At 41.5% G+C, this 23,225-nt stretch overlaps 2 protein-coding genes across 5 annotated transcripts in view; one reads left to right on the plus strand and one right to left on the minus strand.

Moving 5' to 3' along the window:
• Nucleotides 1-136: 136 nt before the first annotated feature.
• Nucleotides 137-10,464, plus strand: LOC146516156 (elongation factor 1-alpha 1). Its single transcript, XM_085162055.1, has 8 exons — nt 137-265; nt 3,862-4,016; nt 4,190-4,369; nt 5,875-6,171; nt 7,282-7,432; nt 7,646-7,902; nt 7,989-8,223; nt 9,841-10,464. Exons 2-8 carry the CDS (start codon nt 3,873-3,875, stop codon nt 9,963-9,965), a joined length of 1,389 nt encoding a protein of 462 aa, XP_085018181.1. The 5' UTR covers nt 137-265; nt 3,862-3,872; the 3' UTR covers nt 9,966-10,464.
• A 4,293-nt stretch (nt 10,465-14,757) lies between these two features.
• The window catches only part of kcnq5b (potassium voltage-gated channel, KQT-like subfamily, member 5b), a 165,554-nt gene continuing 157,086 nt past the window's right edge, over nt 14,758-23,225 (minus strand). For 2 of the 4 annotated variants that reach the window (XM_085162010.1, XM_085162009.1), the window contains exons 12-15: nt 21,962-22,093; nt 21,716-21,823; nt 18,301-18,427; nt 14,758-16,961 (exon numbers count right to left, since the gene is read on the minus strand). In XM_085162010.1, coding sequence (XP_085018136.1) covers nt 15,717-16,961; nt 18,301-18,427; nt 21,716-21,823; nt 21,962-22,093 — 1,612 coding nt within the window. In that variant the 3' untranslated portion in view covers nt 14,758-15,716. The remainder of the gene's footprint in view (nt 16,962-18,300; nt 18,428-21,715; nt 21,824-21,961; nt 22,094-23,225) is intronic. The other 2 variants (XM_085162011.1, XM_085162013.1) reach the window with 1 other exon arrangement.

The raw sequence follows: 23,225 nt of genomic DNA on the forward strand, positions 1-23,225 counted from the left end.
AGACTCATATATATTTAAATATCACCGGTTTATGCAGTAAAATAAAAGTTTAGGTTCAGTCCAACAGTTTTGGGGTTTTTTTGGTAGTTCATTTGTTGTCTATTTGACTATAATAACCTTGGTTTAGTCTGCAATCTTCTAATCTGCTGAATTGCCCATGCGCAAGACACTTCCTTAGCTCGTGAGGGACTAGTGCAGGTGTTGCTAATCAGACTTACTGTAACTGTTAGCTAACTACATTTTGTTTAGCCTCAGAAAACAAAAGGTAAGGTGATGGTTGGAGCTAGTGTATTATTTTGTTTTATGTATATATTTCTAATTGTTAATTTGGATATGTCTTTGTTCAAATTTCAATGTAAACTTTCGAAATACCATCGGGAAATCCCGTTAGCTTATTGTTAGCTCGTAGGGCGGGTAATTTTGTCATAATACAAGCAAACTAATATGAGCTTTACTTTTAGCAGGCTTGTTATTATTAAATTAACTTATTTTATTATGTAATAAACTCGTGCATTCTATATTTATATGCCAGTCTGAGCCTTGGTGTGAAATAGTACAAATGTGTTTTGTTTTTTTAATATAAAACCTAATGTGCTATGCTGTAAATAAACTAGGCTTTTAATACATAAATAAAGGCTTGGAAATGTTTTCAAGTTTAACAGGTACACTAAATTAATTATTAAGTCTCCCATATTTATTAAGTACAGTGTAAAAAGTATATAAAATCCCTCTTAGCCATTTAGTGGGACGCACCAGTATGTTATAGGCCACCATTAAATGTGGTATTAACGTTATATCCGTTGTTATTATATATTAATATCACACTAATATTAATATTTAATATTCAAGTACTGTAACAGCCCTAATAGTAGTTTAAACCACTTGGTACGAAAAAGGGACCCAATTGATAAGGTCACGTGACAGGAGAAAATGTAAAGGAATTGAGAATATTGCCAAAAAAGTGTAATTGTTGAAAAGAAAATACCCGACAATTTGTACTTTAACAGTTCACTTAAACTGCAATTTGGTTTTTACCAGAATTAATTCATTAAATAGTTAATGAATGAGTCAATTACTGTGCCTTGTTTTAGTGGATGTTTTGTTAAAAATAGTGCCAGGTTATATTTTCGTCTTGCTACACAGAAGAAATGGGGAGGAAAAGAATGACAAACACATAAATAGGTTAGAGAGTCTAGTCTATTTTAAAAATAAAGGACTGTGCACATTTCCACTGTTGGTGATTTTTGGGGTTTTCTCTGTATTACTGTTGGGCCTTTTCCTCACAATATGAAGCGCCTTGAGGCTACGTTTGTTGTTTTGGTGCTATATAAATAAAACTGAATTGAAATTGAATTGACCCAAATGCTTCACTTTTGAAATACTCTTAGTGTGCAAAGAATGGTGTATATTTAAATTTAGACTACAGTACAGTCTTTGTGGCCATAGGAGAGCAGGTGAGGTGCATCTTCTTAGTTAAATTAATAAGGAATAATTATGAGAGCATTTCCTGGACATGCCTTCTTAGCACCAGGGTAAGGACAGATTAAAGCAGAAGGGCTTGTCGGAGGGGGGTAAACCGACATTTTATATGCAGTTGTTGTTTAGAAAAATAAAATCCATAAGTATTTGAACAGTGGCACAGTTTTATAATTTGCCCTCCATACATCAACGCAGTGCACTGATCTGGCTTTTTCCAGTTCCGATACAGATGCCCAGAGCCAAGGTATCTGCTTAATCCAATACGTGTTTTGCATTAATAATCTGTAATCCTCCCTGTGAGGACTCATTTGTTTATATGTGAGATAAAATCAGGCTTGATATAAACAGCTTCCATAACTCTGTAAATTAAAAGTAAAAAGTTAATGGATCCAAGAATATAAATTTGTTAAATTTATTAGCGAAGTAATAAATGATAACAAGCTCGGTATGAACAATTCAATTCAATTCAATTCAATTTTATTTATATAGCGCCAAATCACAACAAAAGTCGCCTCAAGGCGCTTCATAGATACAGAGAAAAACACCATCAAATATAAATAATGTGTTGGAGTTATTCATCCAACTTATTTGCATTAGACTTATTTTGGTTACAGTGAGTCATTAGGCTGCTGCAGGATGATGTCAGGTACAGTCACGTTGGTATCTCCTTTTTTCTCCTCACACACTCATTATGTGTGAAGTAGGGCTGTTTGATATAGCGATATATATCAGATGATGATATGAAAACGTCAATCGTTGCATATTACGCTTTCGTTTGTTTCTTGGTGTTGCAAAATAAACTGTTTATGGCGATATTTTTTCATTGGTTTGATGGTCACTGTAGAATTTCTTAAAGTTCTCTCTTTTTCCTATATTTAATATAACCACACTACGGACGGAGAAACGACTGTTTTTATGCGTTGACGTTAGCAACAACGACGGTAAAACCATTGCGTGGCTCCGTCGTCTGCTTGTTTATTTTCTACATAAACCTTTCACAATAAAGCTGAAGATCCTGTTGAGATTTCTTCAAAATAAACTGAATCGCATGAAGGAGTACGCAGAGTGTTTACGGATGAGAAGCAAAAAAGAACCGTCAGGTGCTAAAAGATAAACCTTAGTTTCAAATATCTTTTATTATTAGAAGCAAGTATCATGGTTGTTACAAATTGATAGAACTTATGCCCCTTTTTTTCTCTAAGCTTACAAAACAGACAAATAAACAACATCAAAAGAAAGAAAGAGAAAAAAAACCAAAAAAAACCCCCACCCACTATGGGCCCCAATCCCCCGACTGCCAGAAAAAAAGAAAGTTTATATTTTCCCAAGGTATGTAAGTAAAGGATGCCAGATTAATTCAAAGTCTTTTACATTATCATTCATAGTATATCTTATTTTTTCAAGATGAAGAGTATTTGTAAGTTCTGTAAGCCACGTCTTTAATACAGGAGTCTCTTTGCCTTTCCAAAGCTGCATGATCAGTTTCTTTGCAATAATCAATGCATATGACATAAACCTTTTTTGAGAGTGTTGTAAATTTTGTGTTTCTTTGGAGATCCCAAAGATAAAAAAAAATATAAACCTTAGAATCAAACGTCAGAACAGGCGTTTCCCTCCAGCACGCTGTGTAATAAATAGTCACAAAGAAAATGTCTAAAAATGTATCGTTTCATGCATCGGTCTAAACACTTGACTCCAGGTACACGACCAGCTAGAAAAAAAAAACTTCATGCAATTCTGCCGGAGATTCACAGAATTTACAGAAAATGTAAAATTTTTGTGATATATACCGTTGTCAGGACGATAAATGTCTTATATTGGGATATGAGAATTTGGTCATATCGCACAGCTGTTGTGTGAAGCTGTCCAAAGAGCTGAAGTAAAAGATTATTTAATCAAGCTGAGGACAACACATTATATTACAAAGTCATTTGGATCCAAATATCAGTTCAGGATATATCAAGCAATCAAGATGTGACTGAAGTGGAGATTTTGAACTTTGATTCAAGCGGTTTAATGCAAACTTTGGAATTGCAGCCATGTTTAGGTTGTGTGGCCAACTCAGTATTGGTCTGACTCAAAAAATGAACCTATCAGAGAGAAGGGACTTAAGGAGTGGCCATATCAATTGTCAACAATGTTGATTGGCCAATTTCATTTTATTGGGATCTGTCGCCTCCTTTATGAGACTCAAATATGTTTTAAAGCTCTGCTGATAATTTCATTTTTCTGACACCTGGCTTAAATGAGAGACAATTTTCAGGCTGTTTAATTTCAGTTAAGTGTTTGGCTTCCAGAGTTAAAACAAAGAAATCAAGATAAAAATTATAATTGTATCTTTGCATTACTTTTGTCTGTATCCGTTTCTTGTCTTGTTGTCAGAGTGAGCAGCGATGGGGAAGGAGAAGCTCCACATCAACATTGTGGTAATTGGACATGTTGACTCAGGCAAGTCCACCACCACCGGCCACCTGATCTATAAGTGTGGTGGCATTGACAAGAGGACAATTGAAAAGTTTGAGAAGGAAGCTGCAGAGGTTTGGCTCATGTTGTTCTTCAAAAAAAGATCATTTTGAAATTTTTCTGCTATTTAACTCCTGTTTCCGGTCCACTTGTCTCCTACTCTGGATAATATTCTCATCTTTTTATTACAAGTCCACAAAAAATATTCGGTCATCAGTCTTGTTTATTTACCTTTTACACCTTGTAGATGGGAAAGGGTTCCTTCAAATATGCCTGGGTGCTGGACAAGCTGAAAGCTGAGCGTGAACGTGGCATCACCATCGACATTTCTCTTTGGAAGTTCGAGACCAGCAAGTACTACGTCACCATCATTGATGCTCCAGGGCACAGGGACTTCATCAAGAACATGATCACTGGGACCTCGCAGGTACAGTTCAGTGGACTTAAGTGCTCGTGTTAAATGTCATTTATAAGTTTTTCCTCTGCAGATCTTTCAGTGAGAAAAACTCCAACATCTTTGATCTCAGCTGGTGATGACAGTCCTTGTTCTTGAGCTCACAGAGAGATCATAGTTTAGTTTAGTTTCACTTTATTTAAGACACACACGGGTCCATAGCAAATAAAATAGATGCAAAAAAAAAAAAAAAAACAGTAGAAAATTGAAAGCAAATTCCACAGTGTCACACAATTATATAGAAACTAAACAACAACTGTTCCATAACTTTGAATAACACCTAACTGAGTTTAGTGCAGGGTCAGTCAACAAACTTTATTTATACATTTAAAACCAGTGGTGTACCAAAGTGCTTAACATGCAAGAGGGTAAGATGAAGTAACAGGGAAGGATGAGGGCTATGGCAAGGTACCAAAACGTGCTAGCAGGTTGAATGGCATTAAAACACACGAAGGCAAAAGAATTGCATATAAAACCATAAAAGAAGGCTAAGTGTAGAGAATAAAACAGTCAAAAAATTAAAAATGAATTAAAAGCCGAAGATAAGAATAAGCAAGCGTTAACTGGTAGAAAAGGCTAAATAAGTGGGTTTTTAACCGCGATTTGAAAGAATGGATGGAATCAGACTCGCGTATAGCGATGGGGAGGTTATTCCATAAATCGGGTGCAGCCAAGGCAAAGGCGTGGTCACCTCTAGTCTTCAGCGGAGATCTCGGCAGTACCAGGAGTGACTGGATGATGATCTTAATGCTCTAGTATTGGTGTGTGATCTAAGTAGCTCAATGAGGTAGCTTGGAGCTATATTGTTAATAATTCGGAAGGTGAGCAGCAGGATTTTGAATTGAATGCGATACTTAACGGGAAGCCAATGCAGATCAGCAAGGACAGGGGTGATAGAGACACGCCGCCCACTACCAGTAAGGAGACGAGCCGCATTCTGAACAATTTGGAGTCTATGGAGGAGAGGAGAGTTAAGACCGAAGTAAAGTGAGTTGCAATAATCCAACCTAGATGTCACAAAGGTGTGGATAAGCTTTCCAAGGTCCCTACGTGGAACATAATGTCTGGCCTTGCTAATAAGACGCAATTGATGGAAACAAGATTTAACAACAGAGGACACTTGTTTATCGAGAGATACGATTATACTGTTTGTGTAGTCTTTTACCCTACACATACAACTGTGCAGATTGAGACGATGACCACCATCATCAGCTTCTGTCCTAAATGCTTGGAATGGACTACTCCCAAGCATGGGACCAGATCCTCTCTAGAATCGCAGGTACAAGAAGGGTAATTGAACCGAGTGAGGTGTTTCTCCATTAACCCAAAGGCGAATGGAATCTCAGAAGGATTCAAAAACGTGGGAAAGACTGTAGTTAGTAGCGTTAGAATAAGTAGAAGAGTCTAACATGAGAGAAATGGTTGATGGAGAAACTTAAGGTGGAAAGACGTTTTCACATCTGTCTCCCTCCCCTCAGGCTGACTGTGCTGTGTTGATTGTGGCGGCGGGCGTGGGCGAGTTTGAAGCTGGCATCTCAAAGAACGGGCAGACACGTGAGCACGCCCTCCTCGCCTACACCCTGGGAGTAAAACAGCTCATCGTGGGCATCAACAAGATGGATTCCACTGAGCCCAACTACAGCCAGAAGCGCTATGAGGAGATTGTGAAGGAAGTCAGCACTTACATCAAGAAGATTGGCTACAACCCCGACACCGTGGCTTTCGTGCCCATTTCTGGCTGGAATGGGGACAACATGCTGGAGCCCAGCCCTAACGTGAGTCTGCCATGAGACCAGCTATGACTCTTTGAAGATTTGTCTGAGACTAGCAGGGAGTTACACATCTATAATAATATAAGGTTTTATAACTATTAACCCTTTAAGACCTACCATAGAACCAAGTCCGCCAGAGCTTATATTATATTTTTACATGCTGTGGAGCCATTTTTGGGAGCATTTCAAGTTGATATACATCAATACAACCAAATTTTAATAATATGTCTGCATTAAGTGTATAGAAATTACATAAATTGCAAAAAAGTGCAATAAACTACAAAAAAAAATTGAAAATCGTTTTTGTTTTTTTAACGTATATTTCTAGTTAGAGAAATTTAAGAGGCTTATCCCTCAAAACTGTAAATACAAAAAAGTTGCACAAAATAGTTTCCCACCACAGGAAATTTATTTTGAGTGTCTTCATAGTTTTATTTTTGAAATACACCAATTTTTATACACTGCAGGAAAAACGAAAATAAATATTATAATGCAAATTTTCAAAAAAGCAGCATATGCATCAAAATAAACTATTTCCAGCAGTGCAATATGAGTCCTAAGCATCCCAGAAACGACACAGAAAGTCATAAAGTCAAAGATAACTTTTAAAAACACCAGTATAGGCTCATGAGGCCCTGATGGTAAAAAACTAGGAAGTGTTACAAACAGCTGATCGGATCGGCAAAGCGTGTTTCTGGAAGATTATGTTTTTGTTGCTGCAAGTGCTTTTTATGCAGTTTTTGCAAAGCTGTATGTGGAAGGAAACTGTGACCGAGGACAAGCTGATGGCATAAGATGTAAGTACAACTCCTCCGGTTTCATATGCAAAAAAAATTATTGCGCTAGCTTACGTGGTTGCAGAGCTACCGGGATTTAAAAATAGTTACGCAAAACGGAGCGTGCTGCTCTGACCGGTTTTAAAGGGTTAAAGAATGAGCTTTTGGGTAAAAATACTCCAACATGCCTGCTAGTTAGCGCCTCATTCCTTCTTCAGCTTTGGCAAATGGCTTCTGGGTGTAAAATTCTAGCTCAGAATTTATCTGGTGTTAACATTCACATCTTATCACTCCTTCTTGCTAAGCTGCAGACATGTGGGCTTCTCTCCCTTCACAGATGACCTGGTTCAAGGGCTGGAAGATCAACCGTAAAGATGGAAGCGCCTCAGGCACCACACTGCTCGAGGCTCTGGACGCCATCCAACCTCCAACGCGTCCGACCGATAAGCCCCTCCGCCTGCCTCTGCAGGACGTGTACAAGATTGGAGGTGAGGCTGTAAGGATGAAGTGTTGGTTGTTCCAGAATATGTATGAAAATAGGAATGAGATCACCTTGTGATAAAAACAGCTGAGCTGAATGAGGTCTGAAGAAATTCCCTTTGGTTCATTGTGACCTAAATGCTGAGGCTCAGAAGTACACGACTTTAATCCATGCAGGTCTTCCACACAGCTGTAAAGTTGTTAACCTGCCTCTCCTCCAGGCATCGGTACTGTACCCGTGGGTCGAGTGGAGACCGGCATCCTAAAACCTGGCATGGTGGTGACCTTTGCCCCCGTCAATGTGACCACTGAGGTGAAATCTGTGGAGATGCACCACGAGGCCCTAACTGAGGCACTGCCCGGTGACAACGTGGGCTTCAACGTCAAGAACGTGTCTGTGAAGGATATTCGCCGTGGCAACGTGGCTGGAGACAGCAGGAACGACCCGCCACAGGAGGCAGCTGGCTTCACTTCTCAGGTGTGCTGTCAGTAGTGCGAAAAGCACATCCTTCCTTCGGTTCCTCTCCAGGTTTACAAATAATATCTGTGTCTGCTGCCCTGCAGGTGATTATCCTGAACCACCCTGGTCAGATCAGTGCAGGATATGCCCCCGTGCTGGACTGCCACACTGCTCACATTGCGTGCAAGTTTGCTGAGCTAAAGGAAAAGATTGACCGTCGCTCTGGTAAGAAGCTCGAGGACAACCCCAAGTCCCTGAAGTCTGGAGATGCCGCCATCGTTGATATGATCCCCGGGAAGCCCATGTGTGTGGAGAGCTTCTCTGAGTACCCGCCGCTCGGTAGGTTTTTTTTTATCCCGAAACTGGATTTTGTGGATCAAAATTTTAGCTTTGACTGTGAATTATCCAAACTTTAGTCTCACTGACGGTAAGAAATTAGTTTTCAATTCAAACTAAAACCAGATTATTGGCGATGCCTGTAGAACATGTACTGAAGGCTTTGTCCCCACTGCAGATGTCTGGGTTCGATTCCAGCTCAAATAATCTCTATTCACCCCACAGTTATCTGTCACTGTCTAATAAAGGTGAAAGGGACAGAAATATATCTTAAAATGCCAAAAGTATTATTTGCATAAATTCAATGGATATTCTAAACTTGATCATATAGGTGAATATTAAAAAATATATAAAAAAATAATCATTTTTAATTATTTTTTGAGAAAAGCAGCACTCTCGATAGCTTCCTGTCTATCCAGCAGCACAGGAAGAAAGAGTGGGGGCACAGGTGACTAGGGATGGGTATCGTTTAGGTTTTATCCGATACCGGTGCCAAACTGGTACTTTTGAAAGGTGCCGGTGCTTAAACGGTGCTCAAACCGGTGCTTAAAGAGTGGAGAACACAAAATTGGTCCAAAAACCTCTCATGTTTAACTGTTTTCCACTTTTTCTTTGGTCATTTTAGCCTTTTTGGCCAGGGTGAAGGGAGTATCTGCCATCAAACAAGAAGGCAGCCGCATGTAACTACGACGGTGTTTGCTAGTTCACCTTACATGCATTAATGTAATAACGTGGTTAGCCTACTCAACGTAAATTACACACGAACAACATTAAGCTACTCACGCAGAGAAGAACGGCTGCTGCTGCATCATCATCCTCATCATTTCTGCTACACTGGCAGGGCTAGGGGCCAGGACTCTCCTCTTCGGGTTCTTGGGGGATGTTGCTAACTCCGGGTCGATAACAGGCACCACACCCGCAGTAGATGCGCTCGGTGTGAGGTCTCGCAGCAAGCTATCAAATACGCCGCATTTTTCGGCTTTTAAAAAAAACGCTATGCGTCGCCAGGTGTTTCATCAGATTCGAGGTGTTACCTCCTTTGACAGTATCACAGTATCAGCTTAAAGCACTTGTTGCAGCTGCTGAGTTTGCATCTTTTGCTGTGAAGTACAGCCAGACTTTTGACCGCTTCGCCTTGGGCATTTTTAATCTGTAGCTCTGCTCTAAAAGAACGTACGTACCTGGACCCGCCTACTATCCACGGATACGTAAAATGATTGGCTAGAATCTAAAGTGTATCACAGCTCAGGGGAAATAAAGCACCGAAATGTGCGCTGTTTTTCGGTCTGGTTACTACCGTTTATGTCAGAACCGGTGCCATCATGGCACCGGATACCGGTACCCATCCCTACAGGTGACCATATACCACATGGTCAAAGTGCTGTATCTTCTCTCTCTCCACCTTCTAGTCTGTCTTCACTGCTTTATTTAATCAGTGAACATAAATGGACAGTTACAGACAGCTGAAGTTAAACAATTTTAAAATCATAAAATTTGCCCGTTAGGGAGAACACAACTTCTGAATCAGAGGATCGTCTGTCCCTGGATTCCTGTTAATATACTTGGGTCACCTCCTCTCTGTATGTTAATGCACATTTTTTACCAATAATTCCTCCTCAGGGCGCTTTGCTGTCCGTGACATGCGTCAGACGGTGGCGGTGGGCGTCATCAAAGGCGTGGAAAAGAAAGCCGCCACGAGTGGTAAGATCACCAAATCGGCACAGAAGGCGCAGAAGGCCAAATGAACGTTGTGCTGGGCTGCTGCCCCGAACGCTCACCATGGCCGAAGACACACCCCGCCCCTTCTGCACTCCATAGTCAGCGTCTGGTCTATTATCACAATGCATCGCAAAAGCAGACGAAGGAAAAAAACGAACCAAAACGCTGTTAGTGCTCGTCTTGTGTCGGTTTTATTGCAGCAGAACACAACAGGTTTGCGTTACAGTTCTCTGCCTGTTGAAGTTAACGATTCAGCTTCTCGTGGATCTAGACGACAATCGTAGTGACGAGGCAGACGCGTTCTTTCGTCAGCTCTGTGTTGTAGCTTTAACAAAAAGATAAACTCGTTAGCTTGAGGTAGATTAGCTTCTTGCATGTTTGCACCTTAGAGAAACTCTCCGTGCCTCGCACTTTGCTCAACTTAAACTCCCTCCAAGTAGCTCTGATAAATGTTACTGTTAAGTTCACCTTAACCGCTGTTATTTGTGATTCTACGTTCATACAAGTAAAGGTGTTTAAACATTATCTCTCTGCTCCTCATTTCATTCAAATCAAAACCACCAAAAAAAACATCTGTAGAATTTCCTTTATTGATGAATGAGAATAAAAGTTTGCTTGCATTTACATTACAGGCTTCATAAATCTGAGATTATTACTAGTGTGTAAATATGTGAACATAATTTAAATAAATTAAAATGACACACGGACAGAATGGTAACATGTCAAAGGTCCATTTTTAGCTCCATAGCAAAATCTCTGAATATAAAAACTAAAAATGCCTCAAGTAAGGACCTAATGAGAGGAAATAAAGACAGTGCAATCATCTCTGTGGAGGAACCTAATGCACCTTTCAGAAACTAAATAAACTCAGATCAATATGTACCATACAAGCAAGGCACCGGTATACTGGATGTACTGCACATTTTGTAGACTTCATATCAGAGCTGGGCTCCTTGATTTTAAACTCAAGTGATGGCAGAGCATTCATTATCACCTCTAGATAGGTTTGGATATGGCAGCCTCTTCATGCAAAGGAGATTAAAATCCATTCTTCAAAGCAAACTAAACTTCCTCAAACTTTTCTGGTTTTTGGTATCTGCAGAATTTATTCAGGTGCTTTATGTCATGCATCTATAGATCAGTCCACGTTCTACCCTACTATTTAGCCTGTCTGTGTCACACAGGCAGGGACACTCAGATCCACAATCGTAGGTGAGGGTGAGCCAGAGGTGGACCAATCACCAAAACTGATCTGCATCTAGCTGTGCTGTAATAGTTTTCCCAAGTACCAGAAAAACCTACTTAACCGTATCAAATGCATCTAATTCTCTAACATGCAACAAGGAGGTTTGACATTGCTTTTCTTGTTTTAATGTCAATACTCAGCGACTATACATTCTGTAGCCAGGAAGCAAAAATAATCCCCACATCACAGAGTATAGAAAAAAAGCAAACATTGACCATGATTTTAAATAAGAGTTTAAAAATCTCCCCTCGTGTAAGAACAGGCCGGGAGAAAAGCCAGATACAAGAAAAACTCGTACGTTTAAACGTTTCCTTCAGTGTTTCTGAACCAAAACAAAGTGCTTTGCCAGGTCACACACCTGTTCTGACATTAAGCAATTCTCTTAAACCAGGTAATGACATTTGAGATGTGCTGCGATCGGCAGGGAAACCAACCGGTCGGTGCATAATTGATGTGAAGTTAACAGCCGCTGCTTGTAACCTCTGTTGACGTCCTCACTGGCTGCTGGTGGGAATGGGCATTCTTCTCTGTACACGTGTGCATACAGCAAACTTACATGCATGACTTTGAAACATGATTTTAAGAGTTCACCCATCAAAGAGACCAACATTTTTTAACATGGGGTTTAATTTATCCAAGGAAATGGCCAGAAATAACAATTTGTGTTGGCTCTTCATGCTTGGTCAACCCCAAAGACTCATTCTGACCAGAAAAATAACTCCCTGAGCCAATAGCAGGGAACTCAACCTCAAACACAACTGGGCATTTGAAAGAAGGTAACAAATAGATGGTGACCTATAACCTCAGGCTCAGGATTGGTGGTGGTATTGACAAAAAGTGATCGTCTGCCAAAAACGATTGCCTATATTTAAACTACTGTAAATCACTTGTTAGCCTATATTATATAAAACATGTACCAAATGTGTCCCTCATGAATGATGTCAAGTCTTGAGCTACAACAGCATTCCTGCCACAAGGTAGAAGCTGCAGAGTTTTTGGCGTTTATATATGTAGGGCCGCACGGTGCCATGCTGGTTAGCACTGTTGCCTCAGACAGCTCAACTCCACAATCTGGCCAGGACCTTTCTGTGTGGCGTTTGCATTTTCTCCGTGTTTGTGTGGGTTCTCAGGCTTCCTCCCACAGTCCACAGACATGCAGTTTGTGGGGTTAGGTTAGTTGGTCGTTCTAAATTGCCCATAGGTGGGAATGGTTGTCTGTCCCTATACGTTTGCCCTTCGACAGACTGGCAACCTGTCCAGGGCTAGAGTCCCACCCCGTAACCCTGGTGAGAATAAGTGGAAGAGAATAGATGCATATATATCCTTTATTTATCCAGTTAACCCTTTAAAGCCGGTCAGAGCGGCACGCTCCGTTTTGCGTAACTATTTTTAAATCCCGGTAGCTCTGCAACCACGTGAGCTAGCGCAATAATTTTTTTTGCATATGAAACCGGAGGAGTTGTACTTACATCTTATGCCATCAGCTTGTCCTCGGTCACAGTTTCCTTCCACATATAGCTTTGCAAAAACTGCATAAAAGCACTTGCAGCAACAAAAACATAATATTCCAGAAACACGCTTTGCCGATCCGATCAGCTGTTCATAACACTTCCTACGTCCATCAGCACGAACTATCGCATGTCCGCCATGACCTGCCCGAAACCGTAAGTTACGTCATTTTCGCGGAAATGTCGTTTTTTACCATCAAGGCCTCATGAGCCTATACTGGTGTTTTTAAAAGTTATCTTTGACTTTATGACTTTCTGTGTCGTTTCTGGGATGCTTAGGACTCATATTGCACTGCTGGAAATAGTTTATTTTGATGCATATGCTGCTTTTTTGCAAATTTACATTATAATATTTATTTTCGTTTTTCCTGCAGTGTATAGCAATTGGTGTATTTCAAAAATAAAACTATGAAGACACTTAAAATAAATTTCCTGTGGTGGGAAACTATTTTGTGCAATTTTTTTGTATTTACAGTTTTGAGGGATAAGCCTCTTAAATTTCTCTAACTAGAAATATATGTTAAAAAACAAAAACGATTTTCAATTTTTTTGTAGTTTATTGCACTTTTTTGCAATTTATGTAATTACTATGCACTTAATGCAGACATATTATTAAAAGTTAGGCTGTAATGGTTGTATTGATGTATAGCAACTTGAAATGCTCCCAAAAATGGCTCCACAACATGTAAAAATATAATATAAGCTCTGGCGGACTTGGTTCTATGGTAGGTCTTAAAGGGTTAACAAATCTCATTGATATCAAAAATGTCTTTAAGAGTGATCTGGTCAAGAGCGCAGCAGTAGTTGAAACAAATACGACTTATGCGACGTTTTAAGTGACCAACATGGTCACGAAGACACTTGCAAAACTGGTCATTTTGTTATTTTATGTAAAACTCCTTTTTAAAATCCTGTTCAAGTCTATTAATCAATATAAATAAAGACATTACAAATAAAACACACACTGAAACATCAGGAATCACTTTTTGGCAGACTATCACTTTGTTGTTGTAACGCCAGCTCCTGGGCTGATCCCACAAATAGCAAGGAGAGAGGGCGGGGCATGGAAATAAGAATATACAAATATGTTGGGCAGGAAACATTTGTAGACTAACGGCTTCAAGAGGGTGTTGTGAGGAGTGGTTCCACTCCCCAACTTAAGATAAAATCCACACTTAAATGTACCTGTTGTGTTTGGAAAAAGCCCAAAGTACACAAAAGTTGGGCTTTGGGATAAAGCATATCTTTTCTTCCCGCTGAACTTCTGAGTAGCAGCTTCTGGTTGTATAAGTTTCAAAATAAGACACCAAAAGAATCTGAGTTTAAGTGAACAAAGACTATATAAGATGGAGGTAGCCACTCTGCTTTCACCTATCAGCATTTTTGGGGTTCCCATTTTGGTGTTTTGAAAGCAGAGGGGGAGCTGATGGTGAAACTCAGGGACACTTAATGCCCATATGTTCACCCTGTAAACCTGCTTTATGTCCTGCACAGTAATATGGATCACGATTCACAAAATGAACAATATTTTACTTGAAACTAGTGATTTTAACTATGAACTCATGGAGGAAGTGAGCAGCAGGGACATTTCTTTCTCAGTTTAAACAACAGGGCTTTCTTTTGGAACCGAGGGAGTGTCCCCCTGCTGGCCATCAGAAAGAATGCAGGTTTAAGGCACTTCTGCATTGACTTCACTTTTCAGATCTAGAAGCTACGTCCATCTCTTATATACAGTCAGTGATTGTGGTTGAACAGTCCAAAAATATCATTTTACCTTGATGGAAAACATAAGAGATAAAGAACCATGGTGCTGAGAGAATCTAACTGTACTTATACTAACATAACAATACTTGATAACATCATTATGCTCCAATACATCAGTGTATATATTTTTTCTTTTTTGGGGGGGCTCTACAAGCACAAACAGGAGCCCATTTGTTCATTTTAATTACTGACACTTGGTTGCCCAATCAAATCTCTGAATGCAACTAGCCCCTCCCCTACCTTCCCTGTGTGTTCTTGCACCTTATAAAACAGAGTTCCAAAATTGTGTGGAGGACAACAACCTAAGACCACAAGAAATTTGTTGTTCTTGCTGTAAAGACGGAAAAAAAACATGCATGAAAACGTAAATCGTATTGCCTGTATTCACATTACACTGGTATTTTCCTTTTTAATAGAGTTCTTTTTAAAAGTTTGATTGAAACTAAAATAATTTAAGTTCTGTCCTTTGAATGTATTGCTTTAGTTTCATAAAATTTACCCTCTTAACTTCAGATCCCGATTATGGTTAAAGTTGGGTCTTATTTTAGCCACAAGGCCAAATGTCCAGAAACAAAGACGGCGTTACATCTCAGAATTAATCTTGTTCATTTCAGCATTACAGTTTTTCTATAAAAAGATTTTCCATTTTCCAAACAGGTGAAAATGTTCAAAAATGGGTTGGATGCTAAGAAACCGAAACCTAAGATATGTCATCAATGACCTTGTGAATCTTAAGAGGTTAAAGATGGGAAAGAAAGAATGCATCTGGCAGTAGTGATGTAACATCAATTCAGTGTGGAAACGTCTTGTTTGATGGGAGACACAAAATGTGGCTTTTATACACTGAACACGGCCATTCTCAGAGAGGGTTTCAATAAGTGTTAGGAGCCCATGGCCTCGACTGCAAACTGTACCTTTCAAATCTCTGTACCTCTTTACAATAAGCATGCACTTCATGCTGTATGTCAAGGTCTCATACCAACCCAAGTTTAACAGCGGAGGCTTTTGGGTGTCTCTGTTGTCGTTTCTCAGGCTCTTCTCTCAGATTTGTCAATCACACTTTAAAACAAAACTCATGCAATGATATGTCATATGGTCAGCCTGTATGAAAATACTGTGATTCTTATCAAATGGATCAACATGAGTATAAACAGAAGAAGACCCCATGTAATATTCCCACCCACCCACTTCCCTCCAAAAAGGATAAAAACCGTCTTTTTGAGGTGAGATTGGTGTGCCTTCCCGACATGTAGCTGGGTCTATTTTAGCCGTACGTGGGGCATGTTCAGCAACTCGTTGCTGCCAGTAGAGGGCAAGGATGCGTGACCGGTGGCCAGACTGCGGTTCGAGCCCTGGGTCCCTGCTCCGGCTCTGCCGCCTGTCCTCAGGAGTTCTGAGGAGTAAGTCGGAGTCTCGGCAGACCCCTGTGACAAGAAGTCAAGTCCCTGCGTCTCAATGTCTCTATCACTGATAAAGAGGTCCTCCTCACCCCACCCACCTCCACTCCTCCTGCCTGTACCGCCCCCTCCTCCCCCAGGATCTTGGCTACAGCTATGGAAGCCAATGGGGGAGTCACTGCTTGTACTGGGGCTTGGAGATGACAGGCTGTGGCCGTGATGGGTGGGGGCTACTTGCTTCAGATCCTGCACCGACATGGACTTGCCCAATCCTCGGTCCATCTCGTTGGACCCAGAGCAGCAGCCCAGCGCTGGTGGCACCAGGGGCTCCAGCTCCAAGCTCATTTGTCTCCTCCAGGATCCCTCCTCCTTTGTGCTAAGCCTGCTGTTGCTGTTCCCTTGGAGCTGCTGCCCCAATCTGTTGAGCCCCAACCCAAGGCCAAGGTCCTTCCTGACAACGCTATCCTCCATCTGTGTCCCAAGACCTCCACAAAAGTCCTCTATGTCAGGGGATACCTCTATGGAGGCTGTTCGCACTAAAGTGCCTGGGCCGTGACTTCGGCTAGGAGGGGGTGGAGGTGGAAGCCTCGCCAGAAGAGGAAACCCACCATCTCTTACTCCTCTGTCCCCTGAACTGCTGACACTGTTCGGGGTGAGGATGGGTGGAGAACTACCCATAGCCTCATCAGTGCCACTTTCAGGTGTGGTGGCCTGAGCCTGGGGATGGTGGCGATGGTGATGATGGTGTGGTAGGGGCGATGGGCTGAAAGAGGATGATGCGAGGCCAGAGGGAGGCGTGGAAGAGGGGGCATTGAGATTGAGGTTGAGCTCGTTGGGGGGCCCCAGGATGAGATGGAGTCCTCCCTGCGAGAGATGGGAACTGGTGGAGGAGCGAGTGACGAAGCCGCTGGTGGGCGGCGCTCCACTGCTGCTGACCTGGGTGGAGCAGGACATGTCCTTGCTGAAAACAGAGGAGTGGTAGTCTGACGTCTGTTCCAGCTCGAAGAGGGGAAGAGAGGAAAGCGTGAGGGCCGACGACGAGCCTTTACGCAGAACCTGACGATAAATGTCGAGCAGGGAGTCCAGCTTCGACTCAATCGACTGGACCTGTGAGCAGAGGAGAGGAATAAAGGAGTGGTCTACCGCCACATCTGGCAGAATGTACAGATGCTCTAAGTGTTGATTTGAATGCTTAAGAATCAGGTCTTGGGGCTCACAGCTACCTCAACAGCATCTTGCTTTCTACCAGATGTTTGTTTTAAGTTTTAGGATTCATATGCATTTGCCACTTTCAACTTGTGCACCTGAAAAAAATCAATTTGCTGTAAAGAGTAAAATGTGATTCAGGGTTGTCTTAATAAGGTTTTGAATTCTACCCATTGTGACAAATACCAAAATAAAACGATCAGTAAGATGTTTTAGTCTTATAAGCAGTTTGGAGATGAGTGTGATGAGCTGAGTTAGTCTAATGTTGCGTAAAAACTGGAAGCGGGACAGAGCCGGAATACCAACAAGTAGAGATGCACCGATACCGATACTGGTATCGGGTATTGGGGCCGATACTGTAATACTACTACGATACTCATAAAAGTTAACCGATACCATGAACCGATACCAACTTATTTCATTAATCAGAGGGTGGCTTGTCATTTCTGTTGTAGTTTTTTAGATTGGCCACTAGGGGGACATCCCGCGCTAAACAGGCACAGGGTTAGATGAGTGAGACTGGCAGCTCCAGATAAAAAAGAGAAACTGGAGGCTGCTGTAGCTAGGCTAAACAAAATGTCAGCAGTGTGGACCGCAATAACTGCAATAATTTAAAAGTTTATTTTATTCGCAAACCTAATTTGTATTTATTTTATTCCAAACAGAAGTGTTTATTTATTATTCTGAAAGCTCGAGACAGTGCCAATAGTTCAGTGATATTTTGTAAAATTTCAATGTGGAGACTCTGCAATAATTTAACAGAAGTGCTTATTTTTCACTTGAAATTTTTTTGTGGTCATTTTTATTAAGATTTTATTTTTTATCGGCAGAGAATAAAATAAAACCTGTCTTCCAATTCATTACATTTGTGTGTGTGTGTGTGTGTGTGTGGTAGAAGTATCGGTTTTTGTACTCTGTATCGGCAAGTACTCAGATCCAAGTATCGGTATCGTATCGGTTTGAAAAAATTGGTATCGTTGCATCCCTACCAAGAAGTTTATTTCCTGTAACTTTAGGAAACTTAAACGCAGTCGAGATGGATCACATTTTACTGTATTTAGCTGGTTTGCTGTCGATGGCACTTACGTAGCGCTGTTCTAGTCTTATTGACCAGAAACACTGGGGGCATTTTGGGGTACGTAATGAGGACCGGAGGCAGCAAACACTGAAGCTCCAATTAGCAAAAACCCTGATCCTCTCAACCTCCCGAAATTTTAAGAACAAAACCCAGAGGACGGACCTGTCGCTCCACCTTACAGACGCGACCCAGCATGCTCATGTCCTCCAGTATATCGCCATCAGAGAGCAGCTTGTCTCGAATCTTCTTATCCAGAGGAATTTGGCCCTTCCCAAGGATTTGGTCCACCCTGAAATGCACAGAAATACAAGCGAACACAATAAGATATTAATTTTAAAACGTACAAAGGAGGACTACAAAAGGAAGGAAAATTAGAACAGTTTATCTAAAGTAAACTTTTCCCCGAATAAAGCAAATCCAAATTAATTCTTCCTCACTGGACTTCACACTTGCAAACATTACCAACCAGATTACATTTTACCAATTAACAACACAACTTTTTATTTCAGACTCTAAACATTAGAGTCTTATATTTTGGTTTACACATGATTATATTAATGTCTAAATGCTAAATCCAGTCAGGCTCTGTGGGATCTGGTTAATAAAGTCTGTTTGTGTTAAAGCTGACAGAGAGCACAGAAAAACGGAGCCAAGATCATGCAATCACGAGTTCACCAAAAGGAAGAAGAAAAAGTCAGGTGTGGACACCCTGTATGTCACCACTAAATCATGCTAGAAGAAAAGGGGATCGAGAACTACACAGGGAAGTTAGATCTGGATTCTACAACTGTATTTTTACAGGAGGAAGCGAGAAGAGTTACGACACTCGTTCATTGTAAATCAGTCCAATTTCAAATAAGATGTAATTCAGGATAAGATGGTAATGATTCACGCTCCTCTTGTATATGAAACATGCACATCAAATGTAGATGATCTGGGGATTGTAATTGTGGACTGGATCCAAATATAGACAAGACCAGCCTCCATGTAACATTTTAAACATTTTACTAAAAACAAAAACATTTTGCGTAAATTTAAGGACTGTTACAGCTTTCTCTATTCTAATCTTACAGATGTTTTTCATATATTACAGTGAGGTCATGGCAGGTTGAAGTTATTTGTGGCTGGAGCTTGCTGACCTGTGTTAGACTCTACTCGTGACTACGAGATGTGGTTAAAAAAAAAAGAAGCATGTTGACAGGCTCTCCACCCTTTGCAAGTCGGATTGGCTCATCTGCAGCAACAGAGTGCACACAGCGTCAGCAGGGGGCAGTGTTGCAACAGCAATGACAGGTGAAACCTTCTGGCGTGTGATTGGAGTGTGTCTAAAACATGTTAGCATCACATTGCAAACTCCTTTCCCAGAACAGAAGTCAATTTACTTAAGAGATCTGTTAGTGGCTGGTTAGTAGCAGATATCATACCCAGGACGTGTTTGTGTGGGAGCAGAGTGTGGCTCGAAGCTCAGTTAATTCAGGCTTTAGCTCGTCAACCAGGGGCCTCATTTATCAAATCATCAGAGGAAAAAAGCTCCAAACGTACATGTTTTTAAAACCTGCAGACAACTTGGATTTATCATGCATATAAAGGCACAGCTGTGCACAGCTGTGGTGACAAATCCAGAACTTTCAAGCCTCGGGTGGCACATGTGGAACAAGAAGTGAAGGTAAAGGCAACAAAACAACACTGGCAGCAATGTAGAGGTCCTGATTAACAAAGACAAGCAAATCTATCAGTTTTATGGAGGACTGGAAGGAGTAGTACTGTACTGCACGATGTGTCAACTCAAGCTGATTTAGGCTTCATCCGTCCCCTTCCTGACAAACCTGCCAGTCTCTTAGGACACACACAGCATGCTTCAGGGGCTTACACCATTGTTAAACGGTAAGCTGAAATCCTTGGAGTTTGGGATTTATAGAGCTGTGTTTGTAATTGTTCTTCAATGTGAAAACTGTACACATAAACATAGTTTAATGTCCTGGTGAGCAGTGAAAACAAGGTTCATTCAGAAAAGTTTCCAAGCAGTGCTACTAAGTGAATTTTGGATCAAGAGGGACTTTGCCTGTCCGAAATCAGAAGTGAGATGTTGGCACAGCTGAAGTATAGTATTATGTCAAAGGAGCTTGCAAAGAAAAGCGTCTGGACTTCTTTAAGTTACTTGAAGACGTTTCACCTTCATCCGTGAAGCTTCTTCAGTTCTAAGGTCAAATGGTGGAGAGTCCCAGATTTAAACCTAGTGGGAGTGTCCCCCCACGGAGGGACAAAAGGACCCCCTGATGATCCTCTAATCGCCTGAGCCAAGGTGTGAAACTGGGTGTGGGTCCCAATCAGCCAGAGTTTCGGGTGAGTTCATTGTGAAACCTGGCCCCACCTTATCATGCGAATTCCTGAGGTCAGATGGCCCAGGATGTGAGTGGGCGTTAAGGCGTCTGTGGAGGATCTCAAAACTGGATTATAGATGGCAGACAGTTGGTGTCGTAAACCACCGCCTCTGTTCAAAGATGGTCGCTCACAGTGGACATAGATGCTTCTTTCACTCCTCTTTCAAACCATCTGTCCTCTCTGGTGGTGGTGATGGTTTGAAAGAGGAGTGAAAGAAGCCATCTGTGGCTGATTGGGACCCACACCCAGTTTCACACCTTGGCTCAGGCGATTAGAGGATCATCAGGGGGTCCTTTTGTCCCTCCGTGGGGGGAAACTCCCACTTGGTTTAAATCTGGGACTCTCCACCATTTGACCTTAGAACTGAAGAAGCTTCTCGGATGAGAGATGAAACGTCTTCAAGCAACTTAAAGAAGTCCAGACGCTTTTCTTTGCAAGCTCCTTTGACTACGATGACCTGGATGACTGAGAACCTTCACAGACATATAGTATTATGTACTCGTCAGCCACTCAACACCATCTACAAAGGAGGTCCCCGCAGTCCTTAGACATGCACGCTGCACACCATCCATTTCTCTATTTCATCTCTGGTGAGCCAGGCTCAGCAACTGCCGGTTTCTATGGATCAGTTGATCCAGACCTAACTATATGCTTTGTCAAAGGGAAAGTTTTAAGCCTAATCTTAAAAGTAGAATCCAAACTGGGAGTTTCCACAGAAGAGGGGCCTGAAAGCTGAAGGGTCTCCCTCCCATTCTACTTTTAAATACTCTAGGAACCACAAGTCAGCCTACAGTCTGAGAGGGAGGTGCTCTAATGGGTTTATATGGTACTATAAGGTCATTAAAATAAGACGGGGCCTTTTAAATTTGATTCTGGATTTAACAGGAAGCCAATGAAGGGAAGCCAATATGGGGGCAAATATGCTCTCTCTTTCTAGCAAAAAACTAACTCAACAGTTATACTAATTGTCCCGAGTGCATGTTTTGTAAACCTCATTGCCATCACTTCTCCATGATCCGCGGTCAGGTATGCTGGACAAACGAATGGTTGATAAATGAGGCCGCACTTTGTTTTCCTTCACGTTTCCGACAACAAACCAGCTCCTGAATTGTGCGACTGAGGAGTGAACTGAACCCATGTGACATGCGAATGACAGATTAGGTGGGTAGATTGAGTAAGTCGGGGGAATTCTGACCCCTGGGTGGAGTTCTTCCTCCCCTGGCTGTAATAGACAGACAGGGAGGGGGAGGAAAAGGCCTTGGCTCGGCTGCTCAGGGGCTGTGGGCCTACTATCATGTCCAGCCTGGAGAGAAGCAAACACAGGTACAAACATGCAAAAACACAAACTGCAAAAAGAAAAAAACAACGTGAGATAAACCCATGCATGTATAAGGAATGCATACACACATGCAGATCTTTTGCAGTACAATGTCCGTCCTACCTGGTCTGCAGGCTCTTGATGCGGCACAGCATGTCCAGGTGACCGGCAGAGTACTGTTCGATCACGTCCTTCACATCATACGGACGCAGCGTCTCCTTAAACTTCTTCTTGGCTACATGAAACTTCATGATCCTGCATGAACAGCACAGAAGTTCATAAATTCACCAGAAGGGGGAGCTGTGGTCCAGCCGTGACACTACCAGCTAATGTAAACAAATTAAAGCCTGCATTTATTTTAATAGTGCTTAATGGTGCTTTTAATGTGTCAACCTGTTTGTTCACAGCATTTCAAACGCTCAGAACAACCACACCACAGAAAAAAGGCAGATTTTAGCTGCATGTGTATGTGGATGGAAACACCTGTGGAGCGCTGAGGCTGAATTCAAGGGAACGTGGCTGAAAGTGGAGAGTCAAAGGGGTCGGAAACAATGAAAACAGCCTGGATTATATTGTCACAGCCTTCCGATATACAGTTTTGGTCCATGCGATGCTTCAAAATATCAAAAATATTTAATAAGATGCTCAGCCAGCATCATTTCATAGAGCAAAACAGAAAGTCCTGATGATGTAGTTTACATGTACATACCACTGAGCCTTCTGACACGAAATGTAATGCATATAAAAATGTACAAGTGACAAGTTATGAGGTGATTGGCATACCTGGCTTCTGCTATTGTCAGATTTGACTCAAAGAACATTTTTGCTGCAGCTGCAAATCTCATTTAGTGACTTCCTGAATTTTCCGCACCCCCGACTTACCTTCGCATCTCTGTGCTGTCATGTGGTTTCAGAGTGTACCTCAGAATGTGAGACTGTTGTGAGTGAGTGCACACACGAAACTCTACTATGGGCTTGAACATTCGTTTTCCGTTGGGTGCGTTCTGCGTAAGGAAGCTCGTTAGCTTGCAGGTGCCATGGAGGTGAGCACGTCTGTTTAGCTTCTTGGCCCCTCAGTGGCCTCGAGTTTGGCACGTAGGACATTTGATTAGTGAATTTCCACTTTTCTTTGCACAATAACTGAAGCATATTTAATAAAGCAATGCAAAAAAATCCCATTTTTAAGCCTTTGAAGTGCACTGATGTGCATTTGCTGTATTTCCAGCATTTTTGATCCTTCACAATTTTGTAAATACAGCAGGTACCTACGTTAAAGTTGTAGCCTTTAGTGAAGGCTATAGTGACTGATGTGGCTGCGTCACTATTTTCACACCTGTCTGTGTCCACAAAGTGATGCGTGACAGCCAGTTCACTTTATATGTGGAAG

The sequence above is a fragment of the Neolamprologus multifasciatus genome, chromosome 6, assembly GCF_963576455.1.
Source record: "Neolamprologus multifasciatus chromosome 6, fNeoMul1.2, whole genome shotgun sequence".
NCBI classification, from domain to species: Eukaryota; Metazoa; Chordata; class Actinopteri; order Cichliformes; family Cichlidae; genus Neolamprologus; species Neolamprologus multifasciatus.

Bases quoted from the DNA above. Each gene is read 5' to 3' on its own strand.
- LOC146516156 (XM_085162055.1), top strand. From the start codon at position 3,873: ATGGGGAAGGAGAAGCTCCACATCAACATTGTGGTAATTGGACATGTT. The intron at 4,017-4,189 runs GTTTGGCTCATG...TACACCTTGTAG, and splicing joins TTGAGAAGGAAGCTGCAGAG to ATGGGAAAGGGTTCCTTCAA. The intron at 8,224-9,840 runs GTAGGTTTTTTT...ATTCCTCCTCAG, and splicing joins CTCTGAGTACCCGCCGCTCG to GGCGCTTTGCTGTCCGTGAC.